The 22578-nt window shown below is 51.1% G+C and overlaps 6 protein-coding genes across 6 annotated transcripts; 2 read left to right on the top strand and 4 right to left on the bottom strand.

Annotated features, from left to right (window-relative positions):
• Positions 1-1275: 1275 nt before the first annotated feature.
• Positions 1276-4606, top strand: CONPUDRAFT_90770 (uncharacterized protein; the record flags this gene model as incomplete). The annotated part of the gene is made up of 9 exons (XM_007771351.1): positions 1276-1347; positions 1403-1478; positions 1542-1637; positions 1704-2461; positions 2518-2566; positions 2619-2757; positions 2838-3549; positions 3580-4023; positions 4088-4606. The coding sequence occupies 9 exons, from the start codon at positions 1276-1278 to the stop codon at positions 4604-4606; spliced, it is 2865 nt and encodes a 954-aa protein (XP_007769541.1).
• A 170-nt stretch (positions 4607-4776) lies between these two features.
• CONPUDRAFT_73721 (uncharacterized protein) lies at positions 4777-6486 on the bottom strand (the record flags this gene model as incomplete). Its single annotated transcript, XM_007770931.1, has 10 exons — positions 4777-4932; positions 4958-5039; positions 5124-5355; positions 5416-5518; positions 5748-5792; positions 5850-5868; positions 6001-6029; positions 6254-6273; positions 6330-6362; positions 6420-6486. The coding sequence occupies 10 exons, from the start codon at positions 6484-6486 to the stop codon at positions 4777-4779; spliced, it is 786 nt and encodes a 261-aa protein (XP_007769121.1).
• A 5214-nt stretch (positions 6487-11700) lies between these two features.
• On the bottom strand, positions 11701-13420 carry CONPUDRAFT_90767 (alpha beta-hydrolase; the record flags this gene model as incomplete). Its single annotated transcript, XM_007771350.1, has 3 exons — positions 11701-12591; positions 12743-13182; positions 13291-13420. The coding sequence occupies 3 exons, from the start codon at positions 13418-13420 to the stop codon at positions 11701-11703; spliced, it is 1461 nt and encodes a 486-aa protein (XP_007769540.1).
• Positions 13421-14050: 630 nt separating this feature from the next.
• CONPUDRAFT_41728 (glycosyltransferase family 49 protein) lies at positions 14051-15792 on the bottom strand (the record flags this gene model as incomplete). The annotated part of the gene is made up of 7 exons (XM_007770790.1): positions 14051-14138; positions 14245-14297; positions 14351-14498; positions 14583-14764; positions 14848-14918; positions 15087-15366; positions 15550-15792. Coding segments are annotated over 7 exons (1065 nt in total), but the record flags the coding sequence as incomplete, so codon positions are not given.
• A 1530-nt stretch (positions 15793-17322) lies between these two features.
• CONPUDRAFT_56804 (glutathione transferase) lies at positions 17323-18224 on the top strand (the record flags this gene model as incomplete). Its single annotated transcript, XM_007770802.1, has 4 exons — positions 17323-17540; positions 17606-17770; positions 17865-17979; positions 18066-18224. 4 exons carry the CDS (start codon positions 17323-17325, stop codon positions 18222-18224), a joined length of 657 nt encoding a protein of 218 aa, XP_007768992.1.
• A 1519-nt stretch (positions 18225-19743) lies between these two features.
• On the bottom strand, positions 19744-20660 carry CONPUDRAFT_73718 (uncharacterized protein; the record flags this gene model as incomplete). Its single annotated transcript, XM_007770930.1, has 7 exons — positions 19744-19779; positions 19829-19905; positions 19961-19985; positions 20138-20166; positions 20221-20320; positions 20384-20416; positions 20562-20660. The coding sequence occupies 7 exons, from the start codon at positions 20658-20660 to the stop codon at positions 19744-19746; spliced, it is 399 nt and encodes a 132-aa protein (XP_007769120.1).
• Between the last annotated feature and the right edge of the window lie 1918 nt (positions 20661-22578).

The raw sequence follows: 22578 nt of genomic DNA, 5'->3' as shown, positions 1-22578 counted from the left end.
CGTCCATGGGACTTATCCACAGGGTTTTCAATTACTTACGACCGGTATGGCTGAATAATTGAAGCATAGGACGTTCCAGTGGTTTTAATGAGTGCTTAGATTTTACCAAAAGCAGCTCCCATATCTGATCGAGTAAGGTCATGGTTCAACTTAGCGTCTCATAATCTCAAACTTACCATACGGGGAGTACAGACAGCATGAGCTGCTGCGAATAATTCTGCTACATCAAATATAAGCTTGGAATGTTTCATCATGTGTTGAGGTTCATTATCTTGTGTGATGGATTACGTATCAGGTTTCAAGTTCATTGTACGGATCAAGCGTGAGCTGTGGCGAACCTAGTATGGTTGTGTAGGTACAATAACTTTACTGAGCCTGATGCCACTGTCAGTGCTGTAAAAGATACCAAGTGAGGGAGCCTCCGAGCCGGAGCCTGTGCAACTCCCGCAGCTCCTCAAATTGATAAGCTCCTGGCAAACACTGGCGTGCTGACGCTTATACAATAATATGAAGGGCCCCAGGCCGAGAGCACCAGCTAGGCATGAAGCTTCCTTTGTGTATGCATGTATTGATCTACTTCTTCGCCTCATCCATCCCTGTGCAAATGGCGATCGAAGTTTAAGACGCTCTTGACCACATTCTTACCTTTATAAATTTGTTATCGGTGTCGGTCATCATTCTATATTTGTGGCCCGACAGATACGGATAGCGACGGGACCCGAGACACCGCTGCGCGCTCCCAGCTCGCAAGTTTTTCAGGGCGTCTCTTCGCCAGCGCCACAGGTTTAGCAAGCCCTAACTCTTAGCTTTGGCCTCAGTTTTCCTGGCAAGACAAGCTAAAAATCTGTATTGCCTGTGAGACTCTCAATGTAAAGCTAGCCGACCCGGTATGTACTAGTCAACCCACTGTGGCTTATGTGTAAACGGGGGTGTAAGAATCTAACATAAAGGGCGGGAATGTTGGGTCGGAACCGGGTCCTGACAGAAAGCTGTGCAGATTGTGCGGTTCCTGACCTGGGCCGAGAGCCGACGGAGGCCGAGAGCCAATCGCGTGTCGGCGGACAGAAAGGGCGCGGTTATCGCCAAGTGAAACAGAGGAAAACATCACCACAAATTATGTATTTTGATTGTCCCCTTGCCAGATGGACGACGAGTGGCTCGACTCCTCCCTCGTGCGCACCTTTCTTTGAGACCTCCATCCCACGGTTTCTTCCAGCTCTCAAGACTCTGCTATTGACCCTGACGTAGCTCTACTCGTCCGAGAGCGAAACAGCCATGGCCAGTTTCTCAGGGCGAACGGTTCATGCCTTCAGCGCTATCTCAAAGCGTGCACAGGCTCCAGCTCAGGTTAGTTATCGTCTTATCCTCTCTTTCTTACTTGCCCCTGACGTTTATACTCTAGGGAGGGCTGCTCACAGGTGTAGACCCTGCTTCCTTCAGCGCGACCGATACGCTCAAGTTATGGATCATACAGCTCGGTGAGCCCTGACCCGTTCTCGTGCTTGTGGCTCCTCTCCCTGACTTGTTTGCCTATATTTTAGGGGTCATCCTCATGATGGCTCAGGTCCTTTCCTTTGGCCTCAAGAGAATTGGGCAGCCAAAGGTTATTGCCGAGATCCTGGGCGGTATCCTCCTCGGTACGTACCACCTCTCTGCACCGCTCCCAACGATGACCTAAACTTACACTTCATCCTTATCTATAGGTCCTACCGCCTTCGGACGCATCCCTGGCTTTACCTCCCATATTTTCCCCTCCCAATCAATCCCTTATCTCACCCTCGTTGCCGACATTGGCCTCTGCCTCTTCCTCTTCATCATCGGCCTTGAAATCAACGGCACCATCCTCAAGCGCAATGGCCCAAAGTCCGCCGTCATCTCCCTCTCGGGCATGGTCTTGCCCTTCGGGCTCGGCGCCGCCCTCTCCGTCCCGCTCTACAAACGCTTCATCGACCCAGACGTCGCGTTCACGCACTACATGCTCTTCACTGGCGTCGCGTACTCCATCACCGCCTTCCCCGTGCTGTGCCGTATCCTCACCGAGCTGCAGCTGCTCGACACCCAGATCGGCGTCATCGTGCTCTCGGCTGCGCAGGCGGACGACGTTGTCGGCTGGGTGCTCCTCGCGCTCAGCGTCGCGCTCGTCAACGCCGGCTCGGGCATCACCGCGCTCTACATCCTCCTCACGTGCCTCGCGTTCATACTGTTCCTGCTTCTCGTCGTAAGGAGGGTCATGCACTATCTCGCGCGTGTTACGGGCTCGATCGACAACGGACCGACGATGGTGTTCATGACCGCGACGATGCTTGTGCTGTTTGGCTCTGCGTTCTTTACCGACATCATTGGCGTCAATGCTATTTTTGGAGCGTTTCTGGCTGGACTGATTGTGCCCCGCGACGGTGGCCTTGCCATTGCCTTGACGGAGAAGCTGGAAGATATGGTCACGATTGTCTTTATACCTCTGGTAAGTGAGTTTTAGTTTCCCAATGATGTCGCGGTTCTGATCATTTACGTTGATAGTACTTCACGATCTCTGGCCTGAACACTAATCTAGGTTTGTTGAACACTGGTGAGCTACATACTCTGTACACTGGGTTACTGAACGCTTAACCATTTTCAAGGGACGATTTGGGGCTTCACCATCGCCATTATCACGCTTTCCTTCACGGGCAAGTTCTGCGGCTGCACAATGGGCTCTCGCCTGCTCGGCTTCAGCTGGCGCGAGTCGAGCACCATTGGTGCGCTGATGAGTTGTAAAGGGTGAGCAAACCTCGTTCGCATTTGCACCACCGAGCTCAACCCTACCCCTTGCTTTTTGTGCTCGGGTGACGATGAAACAGACTCGTCGAGCTCATTGTGCTCAACACCGGCCTCTCAGCGGGCATCCTCACCCAGCAGGTCTTCTCGATGTTCGTCCTCGAGGCGCTCGTGCTCACGTTCATGACCACGCCGCTCGCGAGCTGGCTCTACCCCGAGATGATCAAGGGTGGCGCACGCCGCCGCACGTCTGCGAATAAGAAGCGTGTCGGCGGCTCGGACGAGGCGGACTCACTGGAGTGGAACGACGCGAAGGATGGGTCGGGGTTGATAGCGGGCGAAGGCGCGGCGGGCGCGGATGGGATAGTGTGGCGCCGCAGGCTCACTGTCGTTCTGGACAAGTTCGAGCATGTACCAGCGCTCATGTCGCTCACGCAGCTCATCGCCCTCAACAACAACAGTAGCTCGCATTCCTCGAACAACACCGCCCAAGCTCCCGCCTCCGCGGGCAAACGCAAGCAGCGCGCCGTGTCCGTCGACGCGCTCCGCCTCATCGAGCTCACGGACCGCACGTCCGCCGTCATGCGCACCGCGCACTTTGCCGTCGACGTCCTCGCGCGCTCGGACCCACTCCTCGCCGTGTTCCGCACGTTCGGCGCGCTGCACGGCATGGCGGTGTCCGCTGCCCTGTCCATCGTGCCGTACGACGATCTAGCGAGGCGCGTGGCGGACCACGCGCAGGAGGGCGGGGCGCAGCTCGTCGTGCTGCCGTGGTTGCCGCCCTCGTCTGCGCCGGCTCCGGTTCGTCCTAGGAGCTCGGGCGAGGACCGGGCAGACGGCGACGGTGTTACGACGGCGGCGGCGTTCAGCCCGTTCGAGGCGCTTTTTGGCGTGCAGGACGGCGCGTCGCCCAACAGCGCGAGTGCGAACTCGACGCATTCCCAGTTTGTGCGCAGCGTCTTTGCGGAGGCGCGCACGGACGTTGCGCTCGCTGTTGGTTCTGGGATTGACGCCTCCGCGGCGGACACGTGCACGACGATGGGCGTGTGCGACGGTGCGCACGTGTTCGTGCCGTTCTTTGGCGGGCCGGACGACCGGCTTGCGCTCGAATTCGTCGTGCAGCTGTGCGCGAACGAGAGAGTGCGGGCGACGGTTGTGAGGGTGAGCAAGGGCTTAGCGCAGGGTGGGGATCTGAAGAAGCCGGAGGGTGTGCTTGTCGGTGATGAGAAGGCGGATGAGGCGCTGGATAGCGTTCCTGGGCTTACATACGTGAGTCTTCGCCCCCGCTGTGTCTCAAATCCAAAGTCATCTCATGATCATTGTCTTTTTGTAGATGGTCAACTTTCCGCCGGACACCATCTACGCAAACGCGACGACTCATACACGCCTGCAGAACTCGACCGCGGACGACCTCGCCTGGGCACGCGTCGCAGGCCCCGGAACGGAGGAAGACGACGCGACCACGGCACCCCGGACAACAGCCTCCCCCGCTCTCCGCGCGGCGCTCTCGCGCATCACCTTCGACGAGCTATCCTCCCCCGTGCCGCTGCATGCCGCTCTCACGCGCCTCGCGCAGCTCAAAGAGTCACTCGCAGCGTCCGCCAGCGGCGACGGCACCGGTCTGAGCACGCGACTGCTCGTTCTCTGCGGGCGCTCGCGCAGGCTTGCGGTGGAGAACCACGATGCGGAGCTGAAGCAGCTCGTCGAGGAGCAGCACGGCGCGGGCGCGGGTATAGGCGCGGGAGAGGTGGCGCTCGTGCGCAAGACGATTGGCGATGTGGGCGCTGCGGTGCTAGTTGGCGCGCCTGGCGCTGGCGCGGGGATGGTGGTTGTGCAGGCGGGGGATGCATAGGCTGGGGGTGGGGTGATGGATTCGGGTACCTTCTTGTTTCCTAGAACGCTGGGTACGTTTGTTATAAGTCTTCATTCGTTGTATAGTATTTGTTATAGATTGTCTATTACAGTATGACTCTGTTGGTTGCTCCTAGTCTCTATGTGTAAAATTCTGTTATTATACCTGTCTTATTCCTCTTCCTCGGTTGGAGGAGCTCCAGCGACAAACATCAACGTTGTGACACTCGACCCATGTACGTCGCTCAGACCTCTCTCGTATCCCCTTCGCAGGCTAAGCACTACACAGGGACCGACCATGCTCAAGAGCAAGGTCTCCATGATAACCTTGACTGAGGTATAAGGCACTGACTATTTTCATGGGGAAGTGAGCCGATGGCGGAACTCGGTGAAGCGCATTGACATTCTTACCGTAATCAGCCCCGGTAATTGGCCTAGGGCACTAATGATCATGGCGAGAACAGCTCTGCATTGGTGTTCTGAATGAGCATAGGGTAGAAGAGGATGGGCAGACTCACACGAAGAAGTAGACCAGGTTGTCGTGCACGATCACCGCGATGAGTGTGTTTGCGGTGCGCACGGGGTCTCTCCAAAAAGTGCCGCGAAGATGGCGAGCAGCGTAACGTAAGACTAGTGCGCAGAGCACCATTTCGTAGCTCATCAGAACCCCGTTCCACGTTGGGTATATCCAGGCGACGGATTCGGGGTATTCGATATCGCAGAAATGAAATCCGTAGAAAGAGAAGCAGGCTATTCGCGTAATGGTGAGTAAATAGGATATGAGATACGTGACTTGAAAATCCGACGCACAGATTGCGTTGGCCGAGCCTGTAAGTCGAAAGTAAACCACCACCACAGTGATGGCTTGAACGACCGTGTAGTGGACAAGGAGGAATGCCAGGACTTTCTTTGGCTTTCCGAGAAGAATGTACACGCGCAGAGTCATCATTCCTACAGCGAGTTAACTGGTGCTTCAGCAGGTCAGTCGAAATCCGTCAGTGCAAACCTTGCAAAATAAGTATGATGACCGAAATGATGTTTTGTTGCAGAGAAAGCAAAGCAAATGCTTCAACAATGCCACCAAACAGTGAGGACCAGGTTATCCTAGCTTGGATTCCCAACTTACAGCTGTTAAAGCATACCGTTGTATGATTGAGTGTGGTCAACCAAAGAAGAGTAACATACATCTGTTTCATACAGTTTTAGCACAGTTCGGCTTAGATCAAATCTCGCGGACCACTCACTTTGCTGGACAACGGGACACTAGTCAAGTTGAGCACTAAGACAGTGATGAGTGATAAAGACGTTTTATCTCTGAATACCGTACCTAGATTGAAGCTGTGATATTTCCTCTCAAAACCCTATGTACCAGAGATTTTGGAATAGTACACTCACATCGGAATGGCAAAACCGAGGTATCGTAGCTAAGCGGCAGCCAAAGCACATCAGCGAACCTATTCCGCTTGCAAACTATGAGATACATCCGCACCACTACATAAGCCAAAGTTGTCCAGCATAGTTTCTGGCTCTGTCGACGATAAGTGTTTCAATTGCTACCGTACGTATTTAAAGGAAAAATACTAACCCAAATGTACTCAATCTGGACGACCATTTGAGCTCCTCGTGTTAAATTGCCTAGAGAGCTTACCTCGCGAGAAATGTTCAAGGCTACCAAGTGATACTTTATGTCGCTGAAGAGGCTTCTGAGAGTCATGGGGACTCACAATAATCGTAAGTAGCAACGGTGATAGCAGCCACTACAGAAAGGTACAGTTCAGTTGGCATGATTGGGGAACAGCTGCTATGGACCTCACCATATGCATACTCCAGTACGAGGCTTTCTTCAACGTATGCCACAAGCACAGCGGGTGGGGAGGCCATTCATGCAGTGGGAGTAAAGGACTGACGTGCTGGTATATACGGCTGGATAAATGTTATTCCTATCATAGTTGAACTAAATACGCGCTTAGTAACGGGTGTGTTGGTGACGACATAGCACCACTAATTTAGCGGTGCATCACTGGCCTTTGAATAGTACTATGCTGTACGTTTCATCAAACCATCGATGAAGTCTGTGAACGACGTTAACACCCCTGCAGTGAAACGTCCTCCATCCAAACATCAAAGTTACTACCACGCGCGAAATATATTGCGCATAAATCCTCGAACAATTTATGGCATATAATCTGATCGCGTTGTTCCATCGCTACAGTAAAGAAGATCGCCAGACACATGTTATTTGTGCAAAGGCTCACCGTTTGCAATGAGAAGCGATAACTTCGGCGGGGAAACCAGATTAAAATGTCTAATGAAACCAAATTCCGATCATAACGCATATCTTGCCACTCAGTCTCACACAGGTTGAAGAGTCGCTTACTTCGTCATCCTATTTAGTGACGCACAGATACCTTTATTACTGTAGCCTATATCACAATTTGCATGATTATGTGTCCATCATCTGTATGTACTACATATAGCTATCTGAGGCCGTCGTTACGCATCTTCTTCAACTGGAGGAGAACCAGCAGCAAATGTTGAGACAGTCGCCACATGCGCGTTGGAGTTTTGTCCATCCAGACCCCTCTCGAAATTCTTTCGCAGGCTAATTATCATCCACGGCCCAACCATACTCAAGAGAAAGGTCTCAAGGATAACCTTCACGGAAGTGTAAGACACTGACTGGTGTTGTGGCGAAGTTAGCAAGTGAGGAAATTGGTACATGGCTGTGTATAAGATTCTTACAGTAATCAGCTGTGGAACCTGACCCAGAGCACTTATGGTCATTGTAAAAATGGCTCTTCAACAAAAACGTGGGTAAGCAATGTCACGCAAGATAGAATGAAGCTGTCGTACACGAAGAAATAGACGAGATTGTCATGCACAATAACAGCGACAAGAGTATTTGCAGTGCGCATCGGATTTACCCAGAAAGGCTCTCGAAGATGCTGTGCAACATAGCGTATGACAAGCCCGCAAAGAAGTGTTTCATAGCTGAGCAACACCGCGTTCCACGTCGGATAGATCCAGGACAGAGATACGGGGTAATTGATGTCACAGAAATAAAATCCGTGGCAAGAAAAACAAGCTATGCGGCAAATAATCATTATGATTCAGTACGAGATGGATGAAAGTTGACGTTGAGATTTTAACCCACATATAGCATTAGCCGAGCCTATAAGGCCAAAGCAAAGTATCACCAAGTTGATGACTTGAACAACCACGTAGTAAGGAAGGAGAAAGGCTAAAATATTCTTTGGTTTCCCCAGAAGAACGTGTACTCGCGTTGTTAGCATTCCTGTGAAATAATAGTCAGGCTCTTGCTGGCTTGTCAATGAAACCTAGCGCCAACCCTGTAATATAAGTACGACAACTGAAAGAGCTGTCTGTTGTATGATGAGCAACGCGAATGCTGCAGGACAGTTAGTATCAAGTATTAAACCTCAGGTTAGTAACGACTTGCATCTGGTCGCAATCACCGACGTTTGGGTAAGTATGTGACTACTTATGAAAATGCAACATACACCTTTCTCACGGAGGTCAAAGGCTTTCTCGAAGTATTAACGAGAATAACTACTCACTTTGCTGGAAAGCGGGACGCTAGTAAAGTTGAGCACTACAGAAGCTTAGAACTTGGATGGAGGCACTATATTCCTGAGTAGCGTACCTAAGTTGAAGCTACGAGATGGTTCAGAAGATCACGAGACGGAACGTTCACCAAAACACTCACATCGGTGTCCCAAAACCAATGTATCGTAGCTAATAGACAGAATATATCGTCAGAAAACCTAGTTTGATACACGAGTCATTCGACATAGGTACCACCGCATATGCCAAAGTCGTCCAGCGGAACTTTTGATTCTGTGACCCATTAGTAGGTCTATTATTGCTATATGTTTTTTTCGAGAGACGTGTCTTACCCAAATATGTTCGATCTACCCAGATGATCACTCTATGAAATGCAGAATGAGACAAGTACAAGACATACCTCAGCGATGATATTTAGGACTGTTAAGTAGAGGTATAATCTTCATCCAAATCTGTCGAGAGCTTACTAGAAGGACTCACAATAATCGTATATAGCAACGGTCAGTGCAGCCACTGTTAAACCGTGTAAGCTATAGATACAAGCGAAGAACCAAAACAAGAACCGTACCATATGTGTATTCTAATACCAAGCTCTCTTGGACGTACGACACAATTGGAGCCGAGTTGCAGGCCATCACTCGTAGAAGTGGGGAATATGACGACTTAAGGTACTGGCGTACTCTGTGACAGTGGTTATATGTGGGACAAAGAAGGCGGTTAGCTATACTGATGTAATGATGAAGGCAAAGCATCACGGTCCGATGAACGCTGCATTAAGCTCTTTAAATAGCATTTTGTATATCTAAACATGAAATGAGCTTGATAGTCGGCGGTTCTGGCTAGAGACCATCACAACACTGTTATCCGGTAATCTAAATAAAACAATGTGCTAGGCTTAGTACGGCACGCCTGTCGGGTCCGACTCGGATATATGTTTGTAGCATCTAGTTTGACATTGCAATCGAATACCGGCATAAAGATGAGCGCAGGCTCCACGCTTTCCACGTAAATGAAGTTCCGACCCATACGACGAATCCGGGCTGGTCAATGAACACGGTTATTGTCCCGATCAGAACGCGAACCCTGCTGCTCAGACTCATAATCCGCAAGAGGTGGCTACGAGTTTTCCAATTTCTCCTCTGGCAAGTGGGATAATCTGAAGCACATGGCTACTTGTTATTCACGAGCAATATGACATAAGTTGGGTAAAGAGAACTTTACGATACAGCTCTAACTAACTTGTTGATGAGCGTATAAATGGTAGACTAAGCGCTGCACGAAGCTGAGCCTTGCACAGAGCTTAGACGATTGAGGATATAGGCACCGTATCTTAACGGCTGAACCTAGAGCTGTAGCCTACAAGCTGGTCTTGTTCGACTATACCGTCTCCATGACGAACATATACCCACTACTGAGACATGATACATATGTGCACATGCTGAAGGTGCTGAGGGCTGTTGTCGTCGACGATCGCTCACCTGGAATACTAGTGGATCGCGAGGCCATCTGATGTTGCATGCGACGAAGGATCGCCTCCGTCAGAACTCAAAGGTGTCGCTAACAATGCGCAATATCCAACGTCTAGTCGACGACACCTTTGAGTCCCAGGAGGCGATTCTGCCCAATGGATGATACGGTTAATATCAGAGAGACTAGTAGGGAAGGAGGGGAACATGCGCAGGATGAATATCGGCTTTGGCAGAGAGAAGACAGATAAGAGGAGGCGGGGGCGATGGTAATAGAAAGAGCGAAGACAGGACTCTAGGACGAATCTGAACAGAAAATAAGCATATAAACTTCATGGGGAAATGAAGGTGACCGAGCCAAATCGCGGCTTCCGGGACACGCAGCTAGTGCTCACTCACAGACACTATCATCAGAAAATCAGCGATTAGCCCAAACTGGATAAGGCTAGTCTGTGAATCGTGAGCACACCAACCACTTCAGGTGTCGGGAGCTGATCAAGATTTCTCGGGTGACAGGTGGTATCACAAGCACCCACAACTTGAAGGCGTCTACGAGTCACTCACGGAGATATCCGGAAAAGTGGTACCATATTAATGGCACCTTTGACCACTGCACGATGCAAACTTCCGTCAATGGGAACAAGGACATCTCCAGACTGACGTAGCCAACAAATATCTCGTGTTCTTCTTCCCCTCTTCGTCAGAAGTTCAAGCCGGAATACTGTGTCGTCAGTTCATGAAGGCCCGGGGATAACATCTTGCTTGGGCCTTCTTCATCGAGGCGACCCATTCAATAAACTTTGAAAGCACATCTGACTAGGCAACTTCGCAATTGGCGTGCGCCCTAAATTACATGGATCGACTATCGTAGGAGATATCTCGGTCAAAGCGGAGTGCTATCCGATGCCAAACATCCGAACTATTAATAAAAACAGCAACCTTATCTGTGCTAACGCGGACATTCTATGTTTTACATCAACTCCACCATGACAGCGGGTGTAGGGCTATACGTGAACCTGTGGAGGGGCACATGAGTCATTCAAGTGCCTGGATCTGTTTTACCGGATATTTTATGGTCCCATATGCACCCACAACACAGATATTCAATATCGGAGATTGCCGACGTAAAAGACGGCGTCAACAGCGCTAGTGGTCAATTGGGAGCGGTCTTCCACTGCGCGTGATCTTAGATTAGAAGTGCTAGCCATTAAGAATCTCTCATCCCCGTGCGCGAACGAAGAAGGATGCTGTGGGTTGTTGGCCAAAGCGGTATCGGCGTCGTCGGGATTGCGCCGAGTGCCTCCAAAAATGTCGAAGTTGAGCGGTGGACTAGGTCGGTCCTGGAGATGGAACTTCGATAGGGGGTCTGAGTAGCTATTAACGCGCACGGAAACACTATGTGCCTGCCTAGTGGCTCCCTCAAGACCCCGGTCCAGACCTCTCTACCCTAGGGTCGCCGGAATTGCACGTCGACGGGCCGGAGCTGGATTTATTGCTGTAGAAGGCGGAAAGGATGAGGATTGTGAACGGCTTAAAACCAGTTCGTATTCAGCGATGCCTTTATGGCGTACACCCCCCATCCGTCCATCCCAGCTACAGCAGCAAGAGTGGCTCGCTACCGCATCTTGGGACGCTACACAAGGGATCGGGCCACCAACAACGCTAAGAGAGGCCAGAAACGATGACAGAGTACTCTCATCTGGTGACGTGCGCAACGACGGAGTGATCATAGTCATTGCTCGCTGAAATGTGCGCGAGCATGGCTGGTGAAGCGATGAGATGGGTACACGCCGACGAGGCGAACGATGAATTCAAGAGCGGAGATGGTTACACCAATAAAGATGACAAAACAATGGGATTTACGGACAGGGAGATCAATGGCAAACAACATAGAAGAAGTCGGGGGATGCCGGGAGGCCGAAGGAAATCGGGCGCCAAGGTAAAAAAAAAAAGAGGACAGTACCATGTGTCTGGACACTTTGATTGTCAGTCACCTTAGCTTTACAATTGCGGTCGATGGCATCAACTCAGAAAACGTACCTTTCTATCTCTGTGCCCTTTCCACCTCAATCACAGTTTCTTCCCCGACTCTGGCAACTGAGAGCTGACGCATCAACTCGTGCGTCGGTATGGGTCCCGGCTCGTTTGATTGCTGGGAAGGAAATCGTCCCGGAGAGTCGCTGCGTGCAGTGGCCGATATCTTGGGCGTTACATGTCCCGAGCCCTCCGTCTCCGTCTCCTCCCCCTCGCCATCCCGCGACGCTTTGTCCTCCGAGACACGCTCGTGCGTGAGCACGCCCAGACTCGCGCCATAGGTGCTCGCGATCGTCTCACGCAAGACTTCCAGCGTCTCCTTACCCGCCGCACCGGCCCCATCGGATTGGCCACCGCCGAACAGCGGGTGCGGCTCGCGAGACGCAGCAGAAGGACGACGCACGTGCGTCTGTGTGACGGGGTTGAACACCTCGACACCGAGGGTGCGCCACCCGGCCATGTCGACGTGCGCGAGCGTGTGCCCACGCGCTCGGCCGCTCGGGGAACGAGATGTAATCTTGGGCTGGGCGTTAGGCGGGGAGTCGGCGTGTGCGGTAGGGGAAGTGGGTGATGTCACCTCCACCTTCGGGACTTCCACGGGCCTTGATACATCGGGCTCGTGAGATTCTCCATCCGACGTCCCTTGCCCCTTGAACGCCTGCTGCGCCTCAGCCTCGATGGCCGCAACCGTCTCGAGTCCCGTCTCTGCGACAACGTCGGGGAACTCGCGGTGGATGGAGTGCGTGGCGCCGTCGACAACGACAGTGCGGATCGAGCGGTACTTCTCTACCGCTTCAACGAAGAACGCTGGACGTCGCTGCGGGTCTGCAGCGAGGATGGTCATTTTGACATGCGAAGGCAGGCCGTCGAGGAGGTGCGCGAAGGACCAGGGGAAGTTTTGCTGTGTAGGAAAGGCATGGGCGTCAGTGCGACGCTCGCCATTCGATATTCAAAGTCAGCGGCGAGAGGGCGAGCAAGAAGCTTGAGGAAGAACGGCAAGGGAAAAGACCAGAGGCAGAGAGGGGGGATAAAGGTTCACAGAGAGAACACACCTCAAAAATACTATCAATGATATCGGGATCACACATATGTGCCCCATGCACCTTGAGCACCGCATCCTCCCTCGCCCACCCGGGGTTCGCATGCATATAACTTTCAATGCTCGGCGTATTCAGCACCTCCTCTAAGAACATCGCCCTGACAATGTCCATCCCCTCTTTGGTGCGCTCCTCGTCCGGGACGCGGTCCGGCGGCGGGTCGGGCAGGATGGGCGGGTCGACGAGTACAACCGCCGTCGTGCGCGAGGCATCGAGGTACTCGAGCGCGACGAGTGCGACGACACACCCGAGCGAGTGGGCGATGATAAGGTCGAATGGTGGATATGGGGACTCGAATAGGGGTCGGAGGGCTTCGGCGAGGTCTTGGACGCGTCCCTTCTGGGAGTGCGGGGCTGTGCCATGGCCCAGCAAGTCGGGGGCGGTAACGAGATAGCCTGCAATGCACCACGTTGAGCGAGCATGGTGAGAAGGTGATCGTAGGTAATACGCCAGGGACGATGGTCATTAAGAAGAAATGGCGAAGTGAGGAGGGGTGGGCTCACCCCCAGCGACGAGCATGTGCGCGACGCGGTACCATGATGAAGAAGAGGAAGCGATGCCGTGTATGAGTAGCGCGCGTTTCTTGGCCGAAGGCAGGCCCCATTGTGAGATGGAAAGATAGTTGTCCTCCATCCTGGTGTTCAAATTGCTGGTTCACCACCGAGCAAGCCACCGAGTATCACAGGCGTAGCTCAATTGCAACGCCGTATCCTGAATCTCCGAGCGGGTTTCGGTATGTGAGTACTCGAGAAAATGCACTAGATGAGAGAAGGGTGTACGCGGGGATTCAGTCAGTGTCCATGAGTTGTATGGTCAAAACACGAGAGGTGAACGAGGGAGGAGAGGTCAAATGGTGGCATTGCTGTATAACAGGAGCACGCAGGTATTCTGATCTCAGTCAAGCTGTTTGGCAGCTGCCATCACCAGGCACACTTTCAACTATAACCCTATTTACCTCCGGCTGGCGACTAACAGCTGCATCAATCACATTCGAAAAACCTTTACAATGGTACACAACATCGTGCTATCTTATGCATTTACGTACAACAGAGCATGAAGTTTTGTCTTCGTAAAGTTTGAAACACGAAGCCCAACTGAGAGGTGCCGTGTCGACATCATACAGCACCCTCGACGATCTGACAAAGAATCAGAATTAGCGCTGGTATCAAGCTGGTATTCAGGTGATGTTGGGCTCCCCCAGACCCGCCGCTGTGGGGTTAGGGGAAAACATAGCAGCTTACATACCTCGGCGGCGATCCTTGCCACACCTCGCATCTTCAGACATTCTTTCCGCACGTTGTGGCCTAGAGCGCCGGCCAGCGTCCCAGCATCTCGGTGCCTTCTCAGATACCTTTTCGATATACACAAGGCATAGGCAACAACGACAAGTGGGCGGGAGGGTGCAATGCATCAGTTCTCTTACGTGGTATACGGAGTAACGCAAATCAAAAACGTACCTAAGACACGCCTCCTCCTTGAAGTCCTGGTACAGTTTCTTGTTGCTTTTTCTCTATAACCCCATCGTGATATTTACCATTTCATAAGCGAGGCGAACGAGCTCACCTCTGCCTTCCGCGCAGCCTCTTCATATGGGTGCGTTTGGTGTATGAGAAAATGGTCCGAGAGGACATAAAAAGACACGCCGGACAGGTACATTTCGAACAAGCACGCCGCCTTGTTTCCTCCGTACCCCACGAATCGCTCGTCACACCTGTTACGAAGAGACCAATGATGCTGTCAGCATTGCGAGATAATACCCTCAGGGAATAAGGTGGAGAAATGATTCAAGGCTCACCACGGCGGCCCATCCCTCCTAAATACCACATATGGCTCGTATGCAGCCTGGTACCGATCCACCTTGTACACCTCGCCAGGCGCAGCGGCGTAGTAGCGCGTATAGTCGGTGCTATTATGCCCTGGCTGCCACGAACGATGGAACATGTCCAATTTCCCACTATGCACGAGCGCGAGTAGGCTCTGGCGATTGTATCTGTGGTAAGCACGCGAAGATGATAAAGGCAAGAGACGGGGGAAGACGGGGAGATTTAGGATGAACGAACCTGCTTATCGCGCGGAAACGTACGTGAATCCATCCCATCGCGGAGACGTGTGTATTCGAACGCGGGAACGACTAGCGCAGCCTCGCCCGCCCAGAGCTTTTGCATCAGCGCACTTGCACTAATATCGGATTCAGTGCTGTTTTCTCCGCCACCGTTGAACGAGGCTCTCTCTCCAGCGCCCGCCAGATCCGAGACCTTATCGATACCACTACCAACACCAGATGTTGCCCCAGCAGCACTAGCACCGGCACCAGCAGCATCCCGTGCGCCCACTACTCCAAGATTCAAAAGCGCCCCTCTAAAATCCGTGCAAACCGCAAAATCCACATCAAGCATCATCACCAAGCCCGTCCTCGCCAGCTGCCTCGCGACGTTTCTCCACGTATTCAGCGCCCGCTCGTGCGGCGCAAGCACCAGGTGCACGTCCACCCTTTCCGCAAAGCGCGGGGATGAGGTGTACAGCACGTGCAGGGCGCGCAGCTGCGACGCGACGGCCGGGTGCGCGTGCGACCACTCGTGCTGCGCTCCGTGTCGGTTGGTCGCAACGGGAGGCGCCGCCATCGTCGTAGATCTAGGGTCCGCAGAGCCAAAGCCAGACCCGTGAGTCGGCGAGCAGTCGCCAGAGCCGCCGGATACGGAGCAATCCCGAGATGCAACCAGCGCCTCGCCCAGCGATTCAACTAGCGCCGGCGGCGCCTTGACGTGCACCGCTACTGATATGGGACCATCGTACCGCTCGACGAGCCGCTTGAATACGGTGAAGCGAGAATGAGTGACGAGCGTCGCGAGCGTGATGTCTTCGTGTGCGAACTCCGCCTTCGCGGTGCGGGAGGCAGGGGTGGCGCGGTAGTAGAAGGGTACGAGGGCGCGTGGGCGAGGTGAGTTGGCAAGCGCTTTAGAAAGGATGATGTGCTCAGGAAGAGAGGAGGCGAGAAACTCGGCATCGATATTTGAGTAAAGGCCGTGTTTCATGCTGCGATTCGTAGATCCGGGAAGCCAGGAAGACGAAGGCTTGAAGTTTACGTGATCTGGGATAGTTTCCACAAGCTGAGAGCTTGAGCTTGAAGTGCCGCCAAAGAGTTGTGTATCGCCTCCAGTAGTAAGAGCGAGGGATGATGTCGACTTTGAGTCTACAAGGTCCTTGAGCATCGAAGATACTACAGCTGTACCGGCATGTTTGTGAGTCCCAGAGCCATCTAGAGCCTCATCGTTCTGAAGGTTTTGAATCCCATAGCCCAAGGACGACCCAAAGCCCTCATTACTGGCAAAGCTGTCTCCTCCCAATCCAAAAGCGTCCAGCACAGCCCGAGGAGAAGAAGCCTTAAGGAGCAGCCATCCAGTTGTATAAACGACAGAGAGAAGAACGTACGCTAGCACTATCGTTTGAAGAGCACGAAAGGCGGGGCGGGGGCGCGAGGTTGCTGTCGAGCCCATTTTTCACAGTCGAAAGACCTAGACCGGAAGCGAGGAGAAAGCTGCAACGAGCCCAGAGCAGCGCGAGTTTTCAGCACAAGAGATACTAAGACGTCCTTGGCGGACGTGTTGTTTGTAGAGCTCAACTCGGTTGGCCAAGAGGATGAGGTGGTGGAGGAAAGGAAACGAGAAAGCGAACCGCGTCGAAAGCGAACCGCGTCGAAAGCGAACCGCGTCGGTAGCGCCACCGTGGTTCCGAAAATGGACAAGAGCCCCTATCATTTGTCCTCGCGTTCTATCGTGCTAGGGCTCCAACTACATAGTGTGCATAAACAGTTTGTATATTTACTACCATTCGCTATACCATACAACTATATCGGGGGCCTGGCGTCTGGTTTTGCGGTGGCTCGATAAACGGCACACAGGGGGGAAATGATGTTGAAATGATGAACATCGAGGTTTGTTTCGAGACGAGTACAGTAGGCTGACGTCAGACACAGCGAACTGATTCCCGACGGTCGGGAAATAGGATAACAGGACAGAATAACCCACGTTAAGGTGTCGAGTTCACGCTCAAAACTCCCCACGTCTAGTTATGTCTCTCCAAAATCCGACGTTTTCTCAGTGTTTTCTCTCTGAAATTGCTCGGTGGTTTGCTCAGCAACTCTCGCCGTGACCACCGTCGCAGGATGCACCGCGTATATCCTCTTGTCATATTCCGGAAATGATGAGAAAGTCAGAGCCGAACTTGGAGAAACGAACCCGAGTTGAGATGGTACATGTTCCTGTATTACGATTCCTGTATTACGAAAGAATGAATTCGGCGACAATGTGTTCCATAGACTTCGTTGCAAGCTCGCCTTGGCTACTCATAGTTGCTGATATGGCCAAAAGCACCGTCAAGGAGATGCACGCTATACTCCTCCATGTTACCGTTACCAGCCTTGTTGACGGAGTATAAAAGGCGCATTCGTCAGTCCATCGTCTATCCAGACCCCTCTCATTCTCACTTCCTTCGCTCTACCACAAATTGCTCTAAAAATTCCTAACAGTAATATCAACATGGTTCTAAAACTCTACGGCTCTTCCATTTCCACGTGCACACGCACTGTGGCGGTTACGTGCAAGGAGCTCAATATCCCGTACGAATTTATCAGTGTCGACTGGGCTGGCGGGGAGCACAAAACGGCCGAGTTCACTGCCATACATCCCTTCGGCCAGATCCCTTACATGGTATGTCACATCTATGCATGCTTTCCTGACTTTATATCTCAATGTCTGTCATCTGCTGACACTAACCCATTGTATATGCACGCACGCACGATAGGACGAGGACGGTTTCAAGCTGCGCCATCTCGCGCTACCTCGCCAAGAGATATACCGGAAATGGCGCAAAGTTGATTCCCACTGATCCGAAGGAGGAGGCCCTTTTTGAGCAAGGCGTCTCGATCGAGTCGTCCAATTTCTACCCATCGGCCGTAGGATATGCATCGGAGAAAGTCTTCAAGCCGTACGTTCAGCTTCCCCCTTTCTCCCACCGGTCGTGGTTTCTTCCCCATTTCTTTCTCTCCACTGTGGATCCGGTGAGCTGAGGTGTATTATAGGATGTTCGGTGCGACTCCCAACGAAACCCGTGCGGCAGAGTGCCTTGCGACCCTCAACACCAAGCTTGACGCGTACAATGTTTTACTGGGCAAGCAGAAGTATATCGGCGGCAACGTAAGTCCTTTCCGATATCGACCGCAAAGCCATGAAATACTATGCGAGTTTACCCTGAGATGATAACGACATCCGATCTTATGCAGGAATACACCCTCGCGGACATATTCCACCTCGCGTATGGTGCAGCCCTCATTCAGGGCGGTCAAGTTACGCTTTTCGAGTCGCGTCCCAACGTGGCTAGGTGGTGGAAAGAGATCTCGAACAGGAAAGCTTGGCTGGAGGTTTCTGAGAAGGGCGCATAAGGACTACGCTATGATTTAGTGTACGAGAGTAGCATATTGTTCGAAAGGCAAGGTCTACAATGCCCATTCCGACATATTCAAGCTCTTGTCAGCGATCAATTATTGCAACGCACAGTTTTTTGTTCCTGAGCAGGTCTCACCCGCCGTTTTGTATAACGGGTCCAAGGACCATCCATTTGGATAAGAAAGGACCGACAAATGTTGATAGACATTCCCAAGTTTATGGTGTTCGGTTGGCGTTCCGCGCCGCCAATTCCTATACAGCCGCGGGAGTTTGATATGCCTGGGGATGAGCCCAATGGACGAGAAGTCCAGCCGTTAATAAAGCTGTGTCTCAACTACCTTCGTCCTTCGTCTCCTTCCAGTAAAATACGACATTCCCCTTTGTTACCATTGATGTTGAAATTGCACCAATCTAGGATCATGGTTTAGAATCACGCATTCACTCAGCATTTAAACTTCGGTCCCCTCGGAACCCCTCTTGAAGTCACTCGAAAACTCTGTGCTTGCAGACGTGTAAGGTTCATTATCTCATGATTAAAATATTAATGCCAGACGGATAACAGGATCACCTCTCCAGACATTTATCTACGGTGCTCTATGCCTTACAGTGAAGTTCACATAAAAATATTTGATTGGTGCAGCATACGTTCCTCGCCACACAAAAAACTTGCACACCTTAATACATGATCACTTCTATTTAATGTGCGTTCATTGCATTCACGCAAATGTAAATGCCCATCAGGTTTCAGTAAGGTTTCATGATGACCTAGTAAAACGGCTCCGTTATCGAACTCAGTTGCTTATGTGGTTGGTAATCTGATCCATGCTTAGAGTTGTATTGTGTCGTCCCCCAGTCAAAGTTCTAGGCAAGTTAAGCTGCAAACGTGCAGTCAGAATTGCATGAACCACTGTTTGGTATCTTTAGTAAATTAGAAAATGCGGAGTGAATAACAATGTTTCATGATGTAGAAAGTGGGACATCTTACTCGGTGAGAAGGTCAGAATAACTTCCCTAAGTTGTGGTCATCAGTAAGGTAAGTGTGTATTTCGCTGACATGAAGCACCAACATGAGTTCTTAGCATTGTGATGATGTTTGCTACAGAGAAACCTTGTTTCGGTTGTAAAGTTTCAGAACGTATTTCGAGCAATATTTCCACTCACAAAGCATACAAATACAGTAAAATAGTCCATCATGCATGATAGTTTTCAGAGGATCCGAGTGAGACCAGGGTCCAAGTGGACGGGGCCGCATTATAGCATGCAAAGCCATCACAGAGACGATTACTATTTGGTATATGTTAGATTGATCTGAGCTAAAGAGTTGATTCAAATTTGTACGCACATAATTCAGATGTGATGATGACAACATAGGCGGGGACGATTATCAACGAAGCCCCCCCTATGACACATCCTTCAACCTCCCACACAGGAGGCGGTATGACAATAGACATTTGAGTACGTAAGACAAAGAAGGCCAAGTAGGAATCTTACACTTTATAGTTGGAACAAATAACGCTAGAACCGTCGGTACCAAAAACAAAGATAGCTGTGCTGTTGTGTAAGGTGGAAGATCAAAAATAAGTGAACTCATTGCACTTACTAAGCCGTGCGCAACGCACACAAAGACAACAACCCTGTGATAATTCCACATAATGCAAGCTCTGAACCAGAATAGCCCTGCAGTTAATACTATGTTACTTGATCAGCAAGAAAACTCAATATAAGGACTGACATTCACAGAACGTGACTCCAGCACCCTGCATGACTGACCATAATTTAAGGATGTTAACGTTACAGGTGGCAGATAAGGAATAGAAAATATCACAGTACAAGGCATATGCAATGGATGTGCATCTCTGTCATATCGTTGTTGACCTCTCTTCCCAAAGTACAATGTATGAATACTCACATGAATATCAAGGCCAGGAACCAGATGAACTAGAAAACAGATGAGTACAATGAAGTTGAAATTCATATGCCACGAAGTCTTACAAATTAGCGCCAGTGGTATTGTTACAAACGGCACATAATGAGCCAAGCTGTATAGAATTTTTCCTGGTCCGAGTGTGCCCCCTTTCCACAGGTAGTCGATCTGAAGGTCGAAAGGATCACTTATCATGTATGACCAGCAAACAACGGATGTCATTTGAGTTACCTCATCGGGAATATTTAAGATGTAGTCGTATACCTACAGCTTGATGAGCGTGAGCAGCAATGTATAATAGTAGTTTAACTTGCAAAAAGGGTGCATATGGAAACTTGGAAACGCTTGACGTCAATGAAGCAGTTTTGTAGAACTCCGAGTTGCTTACCGTCGAGATACTGCCACGTACATACATGAAAGTTTCAGCATATTGAACATATGGAGCTTGAAATCGGACGCGCACGTTACTTGTCCGAAAACCTGTCGCGAGATCAACCAGTTGATCCATCGGCCGCTTTCGAAGTCAATAAGACTGGTTATCGTTCGAGTAAAAGTCGGGTACCTGATCTTTTGGTTGCGTACTTGGAATGTATGGGAAGGAGAGGAGCTTGTATGTTCTACACGATGCGACGATTCTTATATATAGGAAGAAAGTTTTAGCATAGCATCACTGACATATCCACAAATTTCATAATCGTGTTGGTTGTTACACTGATGCACTGGTTCATGGAGTGATGGTCAACCCGCGTTGGTGTTAGGATATCCCCCGGGAGTAAGCACATTTTCAAGGTCTTCAGCGGTGAGTAAAATCGCGACTCAAGACGCCCTGATGCTACCCACCAGAGGTTTGCGGCTGACTGTCTAGATCTGAGCTCATAGTTCAAGTAATTGAACGTGTGCGAGATATACATTTGCTCCCACGCTAAAATTCTCATAGCCCTTGCGGCGTATCACGCTGTCTATGTCATCTTCCATGGTCATGATCGCCGTGAAATCTTGGACACTTCGGCATGTCCTTATCTCTCCAGAGCTGTGAGATACCGCTATCTCTATACGCCATCACCACGCTTGGTATATAGTTGAAATGTTTCAGATTCTACCAGTGGCAGCGTTCGGTGATACTCCGTAAGACCTGCATGGGAGCTTCGGAGCGCGGGACGTATTTTAAGGTGACTCAGAGCTTGCTTAGATTGCGGTGGATAAAGTCAATGCAAGGGGGCAGACAGTCGAGCGGGATCCGGTGAACATCCAGGGGCAGTTGTTGAAGCTTGGGAAAGACTTGAGCGAGCCTAGACGACGGGGACAAAAGTCTCTGGAGTGGCCTGATATTGATGCGGGTTTTTTTTGGGTATAGGTGAGCTAGAGCTCGGTGCCAATCATGAGAGGCCGTATAAGAATCGTGAAACCAATGAGGCGCTTCCAATCCTGATCCTTTCCAGAAACGAATCGTCCTGAGTGGTAAGTGACGTGGTGAGACGGCTGAGTGCAATGAAACAAAGGACTACGCACGATGTGACCCTCCTCATCTTTCTCAGCTACGTGTGACATAACATTCAACATATCATTCATGTCGACTAGCTGAATGGTGTCAGACCAGATCATGACCGCCAAGACTAGAAACACGTACAATACCGTCACGACAAAGATGAACCAGAAATCCTGTTGCCTGAGAATACCGACGGTCGGTGGATCCCACGAACGCAACCGGGAATTGTGCATGTTGCCAAGAATGACGAGCCCCCAAGCTAATCAAGATCAGAAAGTGACCGTAGAGAGTACCGCCGGAGCAAAGCCACCTGTGTGAAACCTTCGACTGCCGGAGGGGAGCCGAGGCGTTCTGCCAGTGCGTGCGAATGCATTCAGGTAACGGCTTCCAAATGTGTGTCGCATGTCACAGCTTCAAAAGCACGTCACTGCCACACTTCTTTCAAGACTTCTTTACACACTGAAGAGACCACAATGGAGTCATTGTCACTCCAGAAATCTGCAGCGCTGAACGAGACCGGCATAGGTCTTCCGTGCGGTGCTTCGGGCGGCCAACTGTTTGCCTCCACGTCTTTGCTCGCGCTGGCCTGTGCACCACTCATAAAACGAGACCTCCTACATGCCCTCGCGATGACCAACGAGGAGTGTGCCAGTCTAGGACCAATCCTTGCAGAAGCATGGAATAGTTGGGATCGAGACGTCAGCACTTCATCCTCTTGACGATGCGCTGGTAGCTAACTCATATGATGCATCTTCTTCGGTTTTATTGAACACACTCTTCCGTGCTTTTACGCCGTTTACATCTTGGACCTCGTCGTACTGGTAGGGTCGACCTCAGCAGATGCCTGAAATCAGACTGGGGCAGATGGATGGTGACATGATAGCTCCAGCTCCGGGCGGCCGATTCTTCGCTACCATCTTGCTTTTGGCGCTCTCGCACG

This window comes from Coniophora puteana, assembly GCF_000271625.1.
Source record: "Coniophora puteana RWD-64-598 SS2 unplaced genomic scaffold CONPUscaffold_7, whole genome shotgun sequence".
Lineage (NCBI taxonomy): Eukaryota > Fungi > Basidiomycota > Agaricomycetes > Boletales > Coniophoraceae > Coniophora > Coniophora puteana.
Note: the sequence above shows the minus strand (reverse complement) of the source record. Positions and strands in the feature narration are given on the sequence as shown.